Source organism: Erigeron canadensis, chromosome 7 (assembly GCF_010389155.1).
Source record: "Erigeron canadensis isolate Cc75 chromosome 7, C_canadensis_v1, whole genome shotgun sequence".
NCBI classification, from domain to species: Eukaryota; Viridiplantae; Streptophyta; class Magnoliopsida; order Asterales; family Asteraceae; genus Erigeron; species Erigeron canadensis.
Window position 1 is genome coordinate 15219888 of NC_057767.1, and position 17789 is coordinate 15237676.

At 36.1% G+C, this 17789-nt stretch overlaps 1 protein-coding gene across 1 annotated transcript; it reads right to left on the reverse strand.

The window, feature by feature from the left end:
• Positions 1-4267: 4267 nt before the first annotated feature.
• On the reverse strand, positions 4268-17750 carry LOC122608470 (threonylcarbamoyladenosine tRNA methylthiotransferase). Its single transcript, XM_043781575.1, has 11 exons — positions 17499-17750; positions 17378-17416; positions 16811-16902; positions 10062-10311; positions 9449-9568; positions 8906-8981; positions 7123-7331; positions 6601-6709; positions 6052-6144; positions 5420-5580; positions 4268-4951 (listed from the first exon to the last, which is right to left on the reverse strand). Exons 1-11 carry the CDS (start codon positions 17658-17660, stop codon positions 4421-4423), a joined length of 1842 nt encoding a protein of 613 aa, XP_043637510.1. The 5' UTR covers positions 17661-17750; the 3' UTR covers positions 4268-4420.
• Between the last annotated feature and the right edge of the window lie 39 nt (positions 17751-17789).

Genomic DNA, 17789 nt, shown 5'->3' on the forward strand with positions numbered 1-17789 from the left:
ATTGGTGAAGAAAACTTTAAAAGATTGGGATCTGAAAGTAGCTCATGCAGAATTTGCTTTCAACAGAGCTCCAAATTATTCTACTAAGAAATCACCATTCGAAATTTGTTATGGAGTCAATCCTTTAACTCCCATTGATCTGATTCCATTTTCGATTGAACCTAAGGCAAGTATTGAAGCTGAGGCCAGAGCGAAAGAAATTAAGAAAATTCATGAACAAGTGAAGGCTAAAATTGAAAAGACTAATAAAGAATACAAGGCAAGAGCAAACAAGTCCAGAAAACAGCCCAGTTTTGCTCCAGGTGATCTTGTTTGGGTGCATCTGAGAAAAGAAAGATTTCCATCAAGACGGAAAAACAAGTTGATGCCAAGAGTTGAAGGAGCCTTCAAAATTTTGGAGAAATTTGGAGAAAACGCTTATAAAGTTGAGTTACCGGGAGATATGGCAGTTTCAAGTACTTTTAATGTGGGTGATCTGATGTCATACCTAGAGGATGAGTACCTCGAAGACTTGAGGACAAGTCCTTTTTCAGAGGAGGAGATTGATGCGGAAATGGCAAGGCTCAATGAACTGGTAGGCACCAGTGAACTGGAGAATATAAATGAACTGAAGGAAAGTGAACTGGCGATGCCATCTGAACAAGCCATGTTGATTCTACCAGCAGTGGCTCATTTTAGATAAGTCTTCACTGAACCAGTCCAGTCTCCAGTGATAACACTTCTTCAGTGGAAGGGAGTTCCAGTGACAATAAGCCGTGACGCGCCAGTAAAGTTCACTGAAGCACTCTAGTGGTACTGAAGCACCCCAGATGAATGCTCCAAATTTATATTCCAGTTTGCAAATAATAGAATGGTTCTGAAGTCACGTGTCTGGTGGACCCAATAAGAGAAGGTGGATGACGGCTGTGATAAAGACAAAAAGAGGAGTGTCTGACAACTTTATTTCTAATGGTTTATGGGTCCGGCTACAAAAGGAATATTTTTAGAAGCTTTATGTGTGCTCTTTCTATTGGTCCATTTTGTTAGTGGTTGTCCCCACCATGTGCCAGCCTTTTATTTATTTTATTTCCTTATTATTTTTATATAATTTCGATGATTCCTAGGCAGTTAGTTATCTATAAATAGGGGATCATTTTCCTTGTAAAAAAAAAAGTTATGTTGAATTGAATGAAATTAATAGAGCAGCCTCTATTTCTTACAAAATCTTTATTTACCTTTATGGATCTTTGATCTTGGTGGTTTGGAGTGGCGCCTTTACTTATATTTGTGGTTACTTGTTCTTTATCAAATATAGTGGTGAGGTCTTAAATCTTCGATTCCTTTGTCTGTGTTTGTAGTGGCTAACCTTTATCAAACATAGTGGTGGGTTGGAGTGTTTCCTTTATCCTTGATTCTGGTGGCTTAGCCTTTACGAGTCGTGGTGGTGGATTCTTTATCTATCATTTTTACTTTTATTGTCTTGTTTGTTGCTTGTTTTCATATAAAATCAAAAAATACCAACAATAGTTGTTTTAAATCCGGTGTGTTTAGTTTTTCACGTGATTTACGCATCAACTAAGCACCCAAACTTCTATAGTAGCTTTAAAATCTAATTTTTTTCTTATTGCAAGGGTATTATCGATACAAAATACAAGACTCATTCCGGCATCATTAGAGATGTGTATTTGCTTGAAGGATCACTTAGACACGGCCAAACGTATACAAGACAAAAAGACGGATAGGTGAACTAACATATTTTTTTTTGAAGAAATGCCAAATAGGATCTTGTAAAATGTCTGCCCAGAAAACGGAAGTCGTGACAGCCATTCATTACGAAGTCTGCAGAATTTTGTCTTTTACTCACACATTTATTCGGGCATCCTTTGGCGTTTCCACGAACCAATACTTATAGGTTATGCTTATAATGACGTTTCTGTGTAAAATGTTGAAGTTTATATAAAAAAAAAACTTAAAAGTTTTTATGTATAATAAATTCTGTTCATTTTTTAAAAATAAAAAAACCTACAAAACTTGTTAATGGAGTGTATTGAGTATGTATCTAAAACTCAATAGGGCGAACACCACTAGGTACAATCCATACCGAGTATGTATTCGCCTACCTATAAGACGAAAACTGTTACAGACCATTTGTCACAAAGTCCGCATAATTCCGTCTTTGACTCACATGTTTGTTTGGGCATCATTCGACGTCTTCATGAGCCAATATTTATGGATTATGCTTACAATGACGTTTCTATGTAAGTGTTGAAGTTTACTTAATTAAAGTTAAAAGATTATTATGTATAATAAATTTCGTTCCTTTTTAAAAAATTAAAAAAAAAAACCCTTCAAACTAGTTAGAGGTCCTAATTGGAGCGTATTGAGTGTGTATTGGAAACTCAATACGGTCAACAACGGGTGCAATCGGTATTGAGTATGTATTCGGCTCCATATTGGGATTTTCGTGGTGGACAATACGAAATGTTTGGTTAATCTTTTTTGTTTAATCATCTTCTCACATGGGTTATTATTTATTGTATAAATGTGGGTCCTAGACATGTATTGGTATGTATTAAATGTATTGGGTGTGAATGACAGAAAAATTTATTGAAAGGAAATTTTGCTGATGTGACGCTAAGTTGATAGTGTATTGAGTGTATTGAAGATGACCATTGGAATTTTTTTTGGGGTTAAGTCATTGGATGACCATCGTTTTTAAATCTTGTACATGGTTGTCCATCAAACCAGAAAACTAAGCTTTATGACCAACATACTTTTCAAAACTGTACACGGTTGACCAAAAGTTGACCGGTTGACCGGTAATAGCCGGTTAAACGTATTTTCTTTTAGGGTTAAGTCACTGGATGACCATCGTACTTTCCTTCTTGTCCATGGTTGCCCATCAAACCAAAAAACTAAGCTGTATGACCAACATACTTTTCAAATTTGTACACGGTTGACCAAAAGTTTACCTTTTTACCGGTTACATTATTTTTTTGATGGCGTGTCAATGAAGTGCATTATTTTTAACGATGACTTGGATGCCCAGTCAACAATTATGTGTATATGAACGTATTCCTAATTTGTATAATAATAATAATAATAATAATAATAATAATAATAATAATAATAATAATAATAATAATAATGAATTAACACTAGCAGATTCCGGCCAGAAGCAGCAGACTCTAAAAAAGTTAACCAAACATAAATTCTCATATATTGAAAATGAATTCATACATGCTCATATATGGAAAACGAATTCATTTCACTAATTGTCAAATAAATTTAAGGTTTTCAAAACCCTCAATTCCAAACTAAATTCAATACAAATAAATCTGTTATACATGCAACAGATCTGGAAATTTATTTCCTAATTCCAAACTAGGGTTTTCAAAAGCCCCAAATCCAAACTAAATTCAAATAGATGTCAAATTTTAGTCAACCGGTCAACTTTTGGTCAACCGTGTACATATTTGAAAAGTATGTTGGTCATACAACTTAGTTTTCTGGTTTGATGGACAACCATGTATAAGAAGGAAAATACGATGGTCATCCAGTGACTTTTCAAATTACAACGTCATTGCCACATCATCAAAAAATAATGTAACCAGTAAAAAGGTAAACTTTTGGTCAACCGTGTACAAATTTGAAAAGTATGTTGGTCATACAGCTTATTTTTCTGGTTTGATGGGCAACCATGTACAAGAAGAAATATACGATGGTCATCCAGTGACTTAATTTTTTTTTTTTTGGCATAAACCAGTTTCAAACCGGTCCAAACCAGTTTCTATATGGTAGTTCTTAAGCAAACCAACAAATGCAAAATTGCTCAACTCTGAGCTTAACTCAGACAAGAAGGAAAGAAAGGCCTTGAGAGAAACTAAATCGAACCAGATCCTAGCAAAAACCTATTATGATTTGACTAAAAACTGGTTTGGTTTTCAAACCGAAACTGGTTAACCAGTTTTTCACAAGAGTAGGTAGTAGGTGATACTTCTACGATGCTTTTGCCATCTCTCTTGAGATTTAAATTATGATGCTTTTACCATCTCTTTTGAGATTCAAATAACAGTCAAATTTTGGGATCCGTATTTTTTAAATTGTGCATGGATTTTCATTTGATATGAGTTTTATGATAATTTTAGTACTTACAGAGTTACAGCTTTTAATCGTTCTTTTCAAGTCCTATAAGTTAATCATAGAATGCAATCACGCACTCATTTATGCATATAATTTATATAGTTCTTATGGACTATGGATAGTGAAATAAATTCAAGTCCATGAATGAAATAACTCTTTTTGGTTGTATTTCCTATTACCAATATGTAAACTTACAAGCTACCAATCTCATAACACACAATGTATTGAAGAGCGCACATACAAAAGTAAAATCTAAATCATGATTTCAAAGATAGTCAAAATTGAATGTCCAAGAATTTCAAGAGCGCACATAAAAAAGTAGAGCTAATATCGTCAACAAGCTCATAAAAATTCCACCTAGAAGAGCTCTGTCAAGAAGACCCCATTCCCGATGATGCACATTGCTGGCAAGTTTCTGAATGTCGTTGTGTTCCATTTCCATCACAGCCGGTGAAGGTTTCCTCCTCAATGATAAACTTGGATTACCTCCGGCATTTTGGTTATTTGGGGATTCTGGATATGAATCATTCAGAGTAATATTGCATCCGTTGGATTCACATGCCTGAGATTCACAAGCACAGGGTTCTGGTTTTTTTGATAAACATGCACATGTATCTTCTTGACTGGAGCAAGGTGAGCATCTTTCTTGAATACTTGTGTCCTTTTTGTCTGTTTGACTTTTGATATCATTACTTTGATCAAGAATCTCAATGACATCCCCAAAAACAGACCACCGTCCAACTGAAGTAATCTTTACGATTGCTGAAGACCCAAGCAAACTTTCTGGGCCAACAACCAGAACCTGCACATAGCCCTTTGTATGTCCAACCTAGAAGATTATATAACACCAATTTAAGATCAATAAACGGAAGTATGGAGCACAGAGATCAATAAAGGCTTTTTTGTAGTAGATAATTATCAAAAAACACAATGAAGGCAAAATGGGCACGGATGGGTAAAGGGTCAAAATAAGTGCGGCTCATATTAGAAACAAACAGTCGGTTAAAATGGGTTACGATGAAACACTTCTAGCCAATATCTAAAAATTTTGTTAGAAGTAAAATTAGTCCGTGAAATATGATCATGAACTTATATTTATCTGGATAAAGACCTATTTTTCCTGATACATCAAATTTCAATCTGTATGACCCCTTCAATCCCTTTTGTTTTAAGCTAAACTATTTTTATTTCACCCCTTCAAGATAAATAACATAATCTAAATCAACCAATTCATATGCGAATACGTCAAAATAACTCCACTAGTTGTATGGGAAAGTAGAATTAAATAAAGAGTTACCAGGTGAATTTCATCAGTTGCAATATCAGTAATCCAGATCCTCTCAATATTCCCTTCCATACCATTATAAGGCATAAATGATTCAAAAACTGAAGTCAACTCACGACTCCGTTTCTTCACTACATTACTTGCCACCTTCTTCATCCTGGCAGCCGGAGTTCCTTCACTCACAAACAGCATAACCATACTAATTTAGAAATCTACGTGACAACGAATCATCAATAAATGCTCAAATGCGAACCAGCCAATGAAATACTTTGACCAATACTGAAGAAAATAATAGATAATACAAGAAAATTAAATCCTCCAATGAGATAGGTTTATATGAGTGGTGTATACAATAAAGCAGGTTCGTGACACTGCAAAATCTAAGGAGATTCGATTTGCGATTTTTTGTCAAATTATCATGAACTTCCTCATATGCAAATAAAGCATGATGTCCCTTAACCAGTAAGCCTTAACGAAAGTATGATCTTCCCCTCAAAGTTTTATTTACAATAAAATAGCTTCCAGACTTTCCAAAATTACAAATTGCCCCAGTGATACTTATATGAGAAATAGATTAAATTTATCGAAAGGCCCACTGTAAATTGTATATTAAACTTTTTGGGTGCATAAGAAAAGGAAATAACCTGGTCGTGGATAGAACTGAGAAATATGAACTTGAGAAAACTTGTAATCCTTGATTAGATTAACCGTCTCAGCAAAATGTTCATCCGTTTCACCTGTATACCCGCAACCAGAAATATGTAATTCACTCTATTTTGAACAGCAAAATTTTATTATTCCAATTCACTTTATGTTGAGCAACAACATTTTACTATTCCAGTTCACTTAATTTGCTAAGAAGAAACTATTTAATATTTATAACTGTTACTGAAAACAAGACCTAAACTAAACATGCATTTATAAAAACAGAAAAAATAAATGAGGACAATAACATTGCTATTATAATCACCTAAAATAGTATTAACGTTTACTAAATTCTAAGGAAAGATTACCATTTGTACAAACCAACTCAAAGTTGGTACCATGTTTAACAGGATTCAGGTTTCTCTCATTCACCATGGAATAAAGTGACCCATACTTTTCTCAACTAGCAAAACTTCGCATATATGACTAGTAAGTTTGTACAATACAAGAATAAAACAAAACAGAACATACAGAATATATATGCTTACCAGGAAATCCACAAATGATATCAGTTGCTATCTGCATCCCAGGAACCAGTTCAGTCAATGTATCTACTACCTTTCTAAATTCGCTTACTGTATATTCTCGATTCATTGCCTGTCATCCAGAAGTGAGTCATAAAGTGATCATGTACTTGCAGCTTGTGATGTAACCCATTTGAAGTCAACACTCATATTGTATTTACTAGAGGTGGCACATTTTGCCGGTCCCAGGTAAATTTCCGTTCAAATTCAGTAATTTTTTAGTCTATGTTGGATCCCTTATTTTTTAACTATTGATAAATAGTTGATGTGTCAAATATGTTGGTAAAATTATTCGATTTCAATAATAATCTTGAATAAAATGATTTGAAAGTTTTGTGCATTAAAAATACATTTTGGGCAACTTTCGACCGGCTCAGCCCATTTTACTGATATTTTTTTTTAGCCAACAAGTAATCATAATAAACCAAAACTCACACCTCTAATCTTTATTATTCAATGTCTACAGATATCCTGATCATTACTTACAGATAAGACAGCATCACTCCCCGATTGAACAGGTACATGGAGAAATGAATACACACAAGGGTGCTGCAATATAACAGCTATCTCCTTCAAGTGCTCAAGAATATAAGGAGGATTAGTCATCCCAATGCGAAGCATTGTGCTTCCATTTGATGGGAGTGCTGCGACAATTGCATTCAGTAATATTGGAAGATTTACTCCGATATCACGACCTGAAAATCCACATAACCAAGAAAAAAGCTACATTTACTACATCCACAAGTAATGTTAACAATGCACTATGGATAAACAGGTGGGTTAAACCAAGCACATTGGTTTTAAAATATATATATGAAAATAACTGAAGAAATAACATTGGTCTTTACACGTTATATACAAAAAATCGATTATTATTGAGCACAACTTTCTCCCACTCATCCTACGGTATGGGTCAAACCAATAAGGTTTCAAACTTTAGTCCAAATATTTCATTATAGATGGTCACAAAACTACAGCTTTTTCGATAGCAATCTTTCTTTTAAAAAAAAAAGAAAAAGTATGGAAAAGCAAGTAAAAAGAGCAGCTACGTAGCCATATTTTACCAGTTCCTTGAAAAAAAAAAAGCACAAAGGGTATGCATTAAAAAGATGCACGTTTTATTGATATTTTAGTCTTCAGGGTTAGCTACTATGTTTACTAGTGCCCTTTTTCAATCAGTTAGTTTCTATCACCAGCTAAAGTGAAGCATGACTTCCAAGGTAAATACAAAGATAACTAAGAGGGCAGAATAATCACATATTATAACGAGTAGAACTAAGTGAAGTATTGTGACAAGTAAAATTTGTGTATGTCATCAATGAAATTCACTTAAAAAAGCATCTATAGACAATTTAATAATAACATTGAAGTCAGTCAATCACTAACATTCGTTAACAACTAATGATAGAATAGTATTAACATGAAGGGCATAAACATTGGCATCAAATAATATCGGTTAAATAGCCATTGATTATGAAAAGCATACTAACTAAAAAATTTGATTAACTTTAAGCCCGTCAAATCATCACAATGAAAAAGAAAAAGAAAGAAAGTGATGAAGTTGGCAAAGCACGTGTGACGAGGGGATGAGACATACATAAGGTACAGCAAACACGAATCTGACTCTACAATACTCTTTTCATTATTTGTGTGTCATGTTACTTTAATGTTAACACTGATTTCTACTGTAGATTTAAGTACCAGTGAATGAGACTATGAATTGAAGAATGCAGCCTTGATGCCCGTCATTCTTTCCAGCCTCGGTTGTAGATCAAGGGTAGAGTCATAAAGATGGTAGGATAAACTGGTTAGGACTTAGAAGTGATCAGTGACAGGTCATTTTTAGTTAAGTTCACAATGGGCCAGGTTGGGTTGACCACTCAACCATCTAACAATTCTCCATTTTTAATACTTTTCCACTAACTAACTGATTTGTTAGTTATGATTACAAAAACAGCATCATATTACAATAACAATCTGAACGTTCGAAAGGAATGATTTAAAAGGTTATAGTCTTTTAAAAAACACTTTGAACAACTTTTAACCGATTAGACCAGTTATCCTTCGCTTTTACGTATATCAAACAAAAGCCAAATCGACCCAACCGTAATTAGATGGGTCCAAATTGCCACATTCATTAAAGGGTAATAAATCATGTATGAAAGGAAATCCAGTGTTCCATATTAATGGCTTCAAACTTTAAAGTAACCAAATACCACAACTTTTGGGAGACTTCAAAAACATATATATACACAATACAAATCAGTACCATAAGCCCCGGTGTCTTCACTGCTCAACCAAATCTCTTTGACCCCATCATCCACCACACTTTTGACACGCCCGACCTGCAGTTTTGAAATTCTTCAAACCATATTCAAGTTTCGGGGTGTATACTTTGTAGTTATAATTAACACATTCCTTTCATAGTTGGATAAACAGATCCTGTTTCTGATCATGTATTATTAATGGGTCATTTAATCAACTACAGGAAACTATTATCATACCAGATACCAGCTGCAAGAAAACTGATGAGTAAAATAAAATTATACAATTACCCCTTCTTTTAACCTAACTTCAGACTCGGTACCTATTTAACTCCCCAATTCATAACACATCTCATATTCTTGTTCACAAAATGTCTGTTTTGGTCAATTATCTATTAGTTCAGTAATTAATCGGAACTTTCAGCTCACCTTATACAATTGATTATCTAACTCAAATTAGATGACATTCTATAATCACTTTTGATATGCACGTTCAAACAACCCCTACGTAGTTGAGGTATAGAAGTATTAAACAAATAAGTACTTACAAGGCTGTCAACTGTATAGCTTCCTAGATGACCTCGAGCATGCTTAGTCTTGCAATAAGTGCAAGCCCCCAGACAACCAACATTTATCGGAAGGATTTCCACAAATTTGTTCTTCCTTACCTGTTGAAATTACAATTAACTAACAATTTTAGATGCTATACGATCAGCAGAGGTGGAACATTGACCACTTATGTGTAATTTGTATATAAGCCAGTTTGAGTTATGCTTCGCCACTAAGAGAGCAAATGGCTCACACTAGATAAATAAAATAGTAATACACAAACAGAACAATCATCTGAAATAGGCCAAGCAGGTCAAAAGCTACCAAAGCGTAAATCAATAAACATAAAAAATTAGACATAGTTTTTTTCTAGAAAATGATAGAATAAAGTTAATAGAGTTTTTATAATCATATGATAATTAATTACTTATAAAACTCAAGAACACAATAGGAGAAAAAGTATGAACAGGTCGATCTACCACACCCATTGTGACCATTAATGAAATCATCCCTCCCAGTTCTATTGATCGCTAAAACAAATCTCAGTCTGATAAATCTGAATGTTAAATTGAGCAAAAGTGGGAAATGAAAAATTAGAAAACAAAAAAATACCTTGGGAAGATCGAGTGCTGGAAGAGTTTTGCGGGTCAATAGGCGGACCTCGTGACCTTTAAGGGTCTCCTCAACCACCTCTACAACCCGATCAATTTGCTGAACTCCAACTACACTGACACCTTCTAGCTCTTTCAGGTCTCGACTTCCTTGAGGCACACATCCTGCCACCACAAGTGGCTTTTTTGCAGTTTTACATTTTGCAATCAATGTGTCCATGGCTGACTGGCTTGGGGACTTCACTGTACAACTGTAATAAGGGCAAGATGCCAAATTCACACCCATAATATGTTTACATATCTTTTTCAAGTGATACTAAACTATACATTAGAAAAACTGTCAACATATGAATATTTGTTATCAAGAGACTAGCATATAAGATAGTTGCATCTTTGTTTTTGGTTTCCTATTCTCATTCATATATAAGTATTATGTGCTATTTCCCCAAAAGTATTATTTCAATTTAATGATGGAAAGAATTCAATGAAACTGCCTGTTCAAGGTTGTAAATAACGCTCGGCGATTACTCGGCGGCCGACCACCTTTAAGGTTAAATCTCATTTCGCGGAGATATAACGGCGTTATAACGGAAACTATAAATTATAAGGAATATATTTCTAAAAATATACATATATTACCAATATCATAATAAAAGACGTCAATAGTCATAAAAAAAACTAAAACTTTTAACTTTAATTATTATGTAGGTATTGAATTTAGTATATTTTAACTTTTCATATATATTATATATATGTAAGTTGTTGAATATTGAAATCAATTGTTCAACATTATGTCTTAATAAGCTTTGAAAGTTAAAGGGCATTTATGAAATATAAAAGGATAGGGACTATAATTGCTAAAGACAAAACATGAAGGTTAAGAATAAAACTTCACAGTCTGTTTATACTCTCATTTTGCCCTACAAATTCATACAGCCGCCATACTCTCCTTGTCTCCTGGTGCTTATGATTATTAGCTTTTGTTTCTTTTTTGAACATATCTATCATGTAAATTAAGATTCAATTTATTATCTTCTATCTCTGGTTTGTCATTCTTGTATTTGATTCCTCTCTATTTTTTCTCCCCTCTTATCTTCTACCAAAACAGTTCCATTTTCCTTTTTTTCTGAAAAAGAAAAGGGTCAAACTTTTTGTTAAAAGTCAGCCCGTTATTTGACTTTTTTGACCGTTATGACCGTTAAATCCCGTTAAATGCCGTTATTTGACCTTTATTGGCTGGGCCGTTATATTTACCCTACAATGCACTTAACGTAACGACAGATTGCCGTTAGTCCGTTACCCGCTTTAACGCCGTTATAACAGCCGTTAAGCCCGTTATTTACAACACTGGCCATGTTTGAATTCGATAGATACAAACACCATGTGGGTTCTTCAAGCATTGCAGTGCAACAATTGCGCAAGAGGGAATACTAAGGAAGCTTAATAAGTAGCTAAGGAAACGTCACAAGCTACCACCTCTCCATGAAATATGACCATACCAAAAAACAAATTAAGCAAAAGAATATCACCTCAGAGTAACATAAATCATAATGCAACCAGTGAACATGCTTTTATATCCTGGTTCAATGTTTACAAACATCTTTTTTCATCATTAGACTTTTCAATGTCCTTTAGCAAACATAACATTGAAGTGAAAATGGTGAACTTGGCTATTAAGTAAACACGGGCAATCAGATAAGGCCGTAGGAATGTGCTTAATCGAACTAAATCTGTATTGAAACCACATATACACAATTACACTATGAAACTGAAAACTGAAACAATTGTATGGCCTTGTTGTGGACTGTGGATTTAGGACTAGCTCACTTCCAACCAAGACCATTAGTCCATTAACGAAATACATATTATAATATGTTTGTTTCAACTTTCAAATCCAAAGTTAGTGCTCATCTGTTGGCGATATGTTGTCTTCAGCCCATAGTGGCCCACACAATTATGGACAGCAAAGAATTAGAGAAAAGGAGGGAAAGAGTCTAGCCAGCCCTAACCCTTATGGGCCCAGTTTGTTAGAGACTTGTCCAGCAAGTTTAGCAAAGGGATTAACCCTAATTCTGGTCTATAAATTAATCTGCTGTACTTTGTAAATTTTATCACTCAATAATACAAAACCCTAGTTGCCCCGTGGATTAGTTCACACGCATAGTGTGAGATACCACGTAAAATCCTTGTGTTCTTTGATTTCTGTTTTACTGCTTTGTGTGTTTGTGTTCTGAATACCTAACAACTGGTATCAGAGCCAGGTTCTGGATCACAAAGAACACACCAACACAGCCGCCACAAACCTTACCACCACAGAAGCCACCAACTTCTCATCACAGCCGTCGCTGCCTTCTTGCAGAATTAATCTGAATTGCTTTTCAGATTCTGTTTTGAATATTGCTGCTGCAATTTTCTGGTTTCTGCACTTCTTTCTAGTAATCCATAGAGATGATGTCCGAGGAGGGAAAGATTAGGATCGAGAAGTTTGATGGGCAGGATTTTGGATGGTGGAAGATGCAAGTTGAGGACTTGCTATGTCAGAAAGATCTTCTTCCATGTTTGGCAGACAAGAAACCCGAGAATATAAAAGATGAAGATTGGACTGACCTAGACAGGAAAGCCCTAGCTGTCATCAGATGCACACGGACTAAAAGTGTGGCTTTTAATATCGTGAAAGAAACTACTGCTAGTGGGCTTATGAAAGCATTGTCAAACATGTATGAGAAACCTTCCGCGTCTAACAAGGTTTTCTTAATCAGAAAGTTAGTTAATACTCGCATGGGGGAAGGTGTGTCTGCTACTACTCATATCAATGATTTCAATGCTGTTATATCCCGTTTCAGTTGATATTGAATTTGATGACGAGGTACAAGCTTTGCTTCTTTTATCTTCGTTACCAGACAGTTGGTCGGGATGGGTCACAGCTATTAGTGGTTCAGCGGGAAGCACTGCACTCAAGTTTGATGGAATTCGTGACTCTATCCTAGGTGAAGACATGAGGAGAAAGAGTACAGGTGAATCATCCAGTTCCAATTCTTTGTTGAACACTGAAGAAAGAAGTAGAAAGAAAGAAAGAAAATACAATAACAGGGGAAGATCTAAGTCTAAAGGCAGAAGAGGAAGTTCAAAGCCAAGGAAAGACATACAATGTTGGAACTGTAATGAGTATGGGCACTTCAAAAATCAGTGTACTAAATCACCCAAAGACAAGAAAGAGGTGAATGCTGCCACAGCCTCAGATTCAGATGACGCCTTAGTATGTTGTGTTGAAGACACAGTAGAGTCCTGGATTATGGACTCGGGAGCATCGTTTCATGCTATCCCAGACTCGAGAAAGATGAAGAATCTCAGAAAAGGCAACTTCGGTACTGTAAGTCTTGCTAATAACCAAACTTTGGATATTACAGGGGTGGGTGACATTGATTTGAAAACCAACTTGGGAACAATTTGGACACTAAAAGATGTCAGGGTGATTCCCAACCTTAAAAAGGAATGAAGATGCTTGTTGCAAGAGGAAAACTTCCTAACCTTAAAAAGATTGAAACTGAATTCTGTGAACATTGTGTTTATGGTAAGAAAAAACGGGTATCTTTTGTGAAGACAGGGAAAGCACCAAAAGAGGAGAAGCTAGAGCTTATTCATTCAGATGTGTTCGGTCCAACACGTGTTGAATCCTTAGAGGGTTCGAGATATTATGTGACTTTCATAGACGACGCTACACGCAAAGTATGGGTCTATTTTCTTAAAAGCAAACTTGAAGTATTTGAAGTTTTTAAGAAATGGAAAGTTGCTGTTGAACTTGAAACTGATATGAAGGTGAAGTGTTTAAAGTCGGATAATGGAGGGGAATACATCAGCTCAGAGTTCACTAGCTACTGTGCAGAACGCGGTATTCGGATGATAAAGACTCTTCCAGGCACTCCTCAGCAAAATGGAGTCGCGGAAAGGATGAACAGGACCTTAAATGAGAGAGCCAGAAGTATGAGAATAAATGCAGGCCTTTCAAAGATGTTCCGGGAAGATGCAATCAAAACCGCTGCCTATCTTATTAACCGAGGTCTCTCAGCTCCGTTGGGTTACAAGGTACCGCAAGAAGAATGGAAGGGAAAAGCAGTGGATTATAAGCACCTTAAAGTCTTCGGGTGCAGTGCATATGATCTCACTCAAGATGGTGACAAGATAGATGCTAAAGCCAAGAAGTAGACCTTCATTGGCTATGGATCAGACAAAATGGGCTACAAGCTTTGGGATTTTGAAAGCAGAAAAATAGTCGGAAGTAAACATGCTACATTTAACGAGGCTGAGTTGTACAAAGATAGATCAGATTCAAACTCTAAGGTTCAACAAAAGGTGGTTGAATTCGAGGTTGATCACCAAGTTGGTTTCCTGAACCTGATGATTATAGTGTCGACATGGGTCCTGAGTTTGAAGAAGGTGGAGGTCACGAGTCAGTGGGAGTTTATGACAGTGAGAGTTCAGAATCTAGTTCAGAATCTGAAGATGAGCAGCATACCGCACAACAACAGCATACCGCACAACAACAGCATACCCCACAACAACTTGACAAGAATACGCGTTGGGTCAGGAGATCCACCAGATCTACAAAACAGCCAGATTGGTACACTCCTTCAGTAAATTCAGTTGATTCAGTTAGCTACCTTTTGATGACAGAAAACGGAGAACCAGATTGTTATTCAGAGGCAGTTAAGATGAAAGATTTGCTCCAGTGGGAGCATGCAATGAAGGATGAGATGAGCTCTCTAGAAAAGAACCCGACTTGGGTTCATGTAAAGCTTCCAAAAGATAAGAGAGCATTGCAAAATAAATGGGTCTTCAGGGTCAAGGAAGAAAGTGATGGATCTAAACGGTACAAAGCCCGTTTAGTGGTCAAGGGCTTTCAACAAAAAAGGGGATAGATTATGACGAGATCTTCTCTCCCGTGATGAAAATGACCACCATCAGATTGGTTATCAGTTTGGTTGCTGCAGAAAGTTTACATCTTGTGCAACTTGATGTAAAAACCGCGTTTCTTCATGGTGATCTAGAGGAAGATATTTATATGGTACAACCAGAAGGTTTCCAGGTTGTAGGTGAAGATGATCGGGTTTGCAAATTAAAGAAGAGCTTGTATGGTCTTAAACAGGCGCCTAGACAATGGTATTTAAAGTTTGATAACTTTATGGAGAGGTCGGGGTTTAATAGATGCCAGATGGATCATTGTTGCTATATGAAAAAATTCAGCAACTCTTATATCATCTTATTGCTATATGTTGATGATATGTTAATTGCAGGATCTGATATGAAAGAAATCAGCAAGTTGAAGAAACAAATGTCCCAGGAATTTGAGATGAAAGACTTGGGTCCAGTCAGACAGGTATTAGGGATGAGCATCGTCAGAAATAAGGATGGTTCTTTGACAGTGTCCCAGGAGAAATACATAAGGAAAGTGTTGGAGAGATTCAAGATAAATAATGAAAAGACTAAGCCTAGAAAGACTCCATTGGGAAGTCATTTAAAGCTTACCAAAGATCAGTCTCCTATATCTGAAAAGAAAGATCAAAGATGACTAAAGTTCCATACGCATCAGCGGTCGGGAGTCTCATGTATGCCATGGTTTGTACTCGACCAGATATTGCTCATGCCGTTGGAGTTGTTAGTCGATTTATGTCAGATCCGGGTAGAGATCATTGGGAAGCTGTCAAGTGGATACTCAGATACCTGAAAGGTACACAAAAGATGGGTTTATGTTTCAAAGGGAAAGATGCTATTCTTAGAGGTTATACGGATGCTGATCTGGGTGGCTATAAAGGGACATTTAAAAGCACTACTGGATGTCCAGACTTCAGAAAAGTGTAGCTCTATCAACAACAGAAGCCGAGTATATGGCTGTTGCTGAAGCTAAGGAGTTAGTATGGTAAAGACTTTTCTTGAAGAATTGGGTAAAAAGCAAGCTGATTACTCACTGTATTGTGACAATGAGAGTGCTGTGAAACTTGCTAAAAACCCAGTCTATCATGGCAAGACGAAGCACATTGGGATGAGATATCACTTTGTTAGAGGACTGATAAGTGATGGAACAATTAGCTTGAAGAACATCTCAGGTGCCAAGAATCCAGCAGATATGTTCACCAAGCCTATGGTGCTGGATAAGCTGAAGTTATAACTTCAGCTCGTCTCCAGGAGTAATGTTGAGGAGACGGGGTAACTAGGGAGTGTAGAAGTTTAGGGGATTTTCATTTACAGAAGAACAGAGAGGGTTGCAGTTTTGGTCAGAAGACACCAAGTGGGAGATTGTTGGCGATATGTTGTCTTCAGCCCATAGTGGCCCACACAATTATGGACAGCAAAGAATTAGAGAAAAGGAGGGAAAGAGTCTGGCCAGCCCTAACCCTTATGGGCCCAGTTTGTTAAGACTTGTCCAGCAAGTTTAGCAAAGGGATTAACCCTAATTCTGGATTAGTTCACACGCATAGTGTGAGATACCACGTAAAATCCTTGTGTTCTTTGATTTCAGTTTTACTGCTTTGTGTGTTTGTGTTCTGAATACCTAACATCATCAATTTAATCAATCAGCTTTCATTCATGTATGCAAAAACCTGTTGGGGTACTTTTTTTTATAACTAAAGATATATGTGCCTCCTTATTTTAATCTATCACCCAATGAAAAAAAATGTTCCATAAAATCATCTCATCAGCAGAAGTTAAATTAAGTATAATAACTAGAATAAATAAAGTAGAACAAAAACTCACGTATTTATGAGCCAAAGATCGGCTCCTTCTGCACTATCACTGATAGCATAACCAAAAGCTGAAAGCTGTCCGGCCATATACTCACTGTCACTCTAAAAACAGAAACAACCAGCGCAATATATTAGATCTAGCCTTCATTATGCAGACTTGAGTTACCGAACATACACTAAATGCAATGCCAAAAGAACCTAATTGATATCTCAAGCCAAGCCTGTATAAGCTAGATACGTTATGTTGTTCTATCGATGTTTTGTACATAATCAACAAAAGGTTAGCAGCTATAGCTCAAAAAGGAGAAAAATAATCTTCACATAGCAATCGCTAAGCTAAGAATTGTTGTGGGTTCTATTCACTTGGTCTAAAAATATAATACACAATTAAAGCTACAGAATAGCCAAGTATTTTTCGTTCTGTTACAATCCAAAAGATCCCAATGTAGTCATTAAATTTTCAGAAAAAAAAAAAAAAAAACTTCGGATGTAGTCAACGATAGTTATCGGGGCCATAAGTTGCTATTCTATAGCTTAAACCCTAATATAATTATATTATGTAAAATGGAAAGAATACCTGATTATGTGAACACCCAAATGTCTTGAGAAAAATGGTCTGTTAAGAAATAATGAGTGAGGAAATTGAATAAAATAGTAAATAATATTTTATAGAAAGAAAACTTAAGAATGAAAGAAACCTGGGTGCCAGGGACGTGAGAAGATGGTGGTGGTTTGGTTTTTTTATTTGAAGTTGGTTTGATTCCAACAGCTACTGCTCCTCCGGCAGCGGTGGTAATTGGTAGCCGGAAACCAGGTGGAGATGGCTGACTTCCGACCAACAAATCCTCTATGTCTTCCATCCTCGCTCTCTCACTCTCTCTCTCTCTGCGTGTGTGTGTATGTGCGTGTGTGAATGAGGGGAACTATCTATGTGCCGAGTGCGAATGTTTTTTACTAAAGCTTTCTGATTTGATGGTCGATCAGTGCTG

What these genes read in the sequence shown, in the direction of transcription:
- LOC122608470 (XM_043781575.1), bottom strand. Translation starts at nt 17,660, where the DNA reads ATGGAAGACATAGAGGATTTGTTGGTCGGAAGTCAGCCATCTCCACCT. An exon ending in CTCACGTCCCTGGCACCCAG is followed by an intron (nt 17,417 to 17,498) that starts GTTTCTTTCATT and finishes ATTTCTTAACAG; the next exon opens with ACCATTTTTCTCAAGACATT. An exon ending in CAGCACTCGATCTTCCCAAG is followed by an intron (nt 9,569 to 10,061) that starts GTATTTTTTTGT and finishes TAATTTCAACAG; the next exon opens with GTAAGGAAGAACAAATTTGT.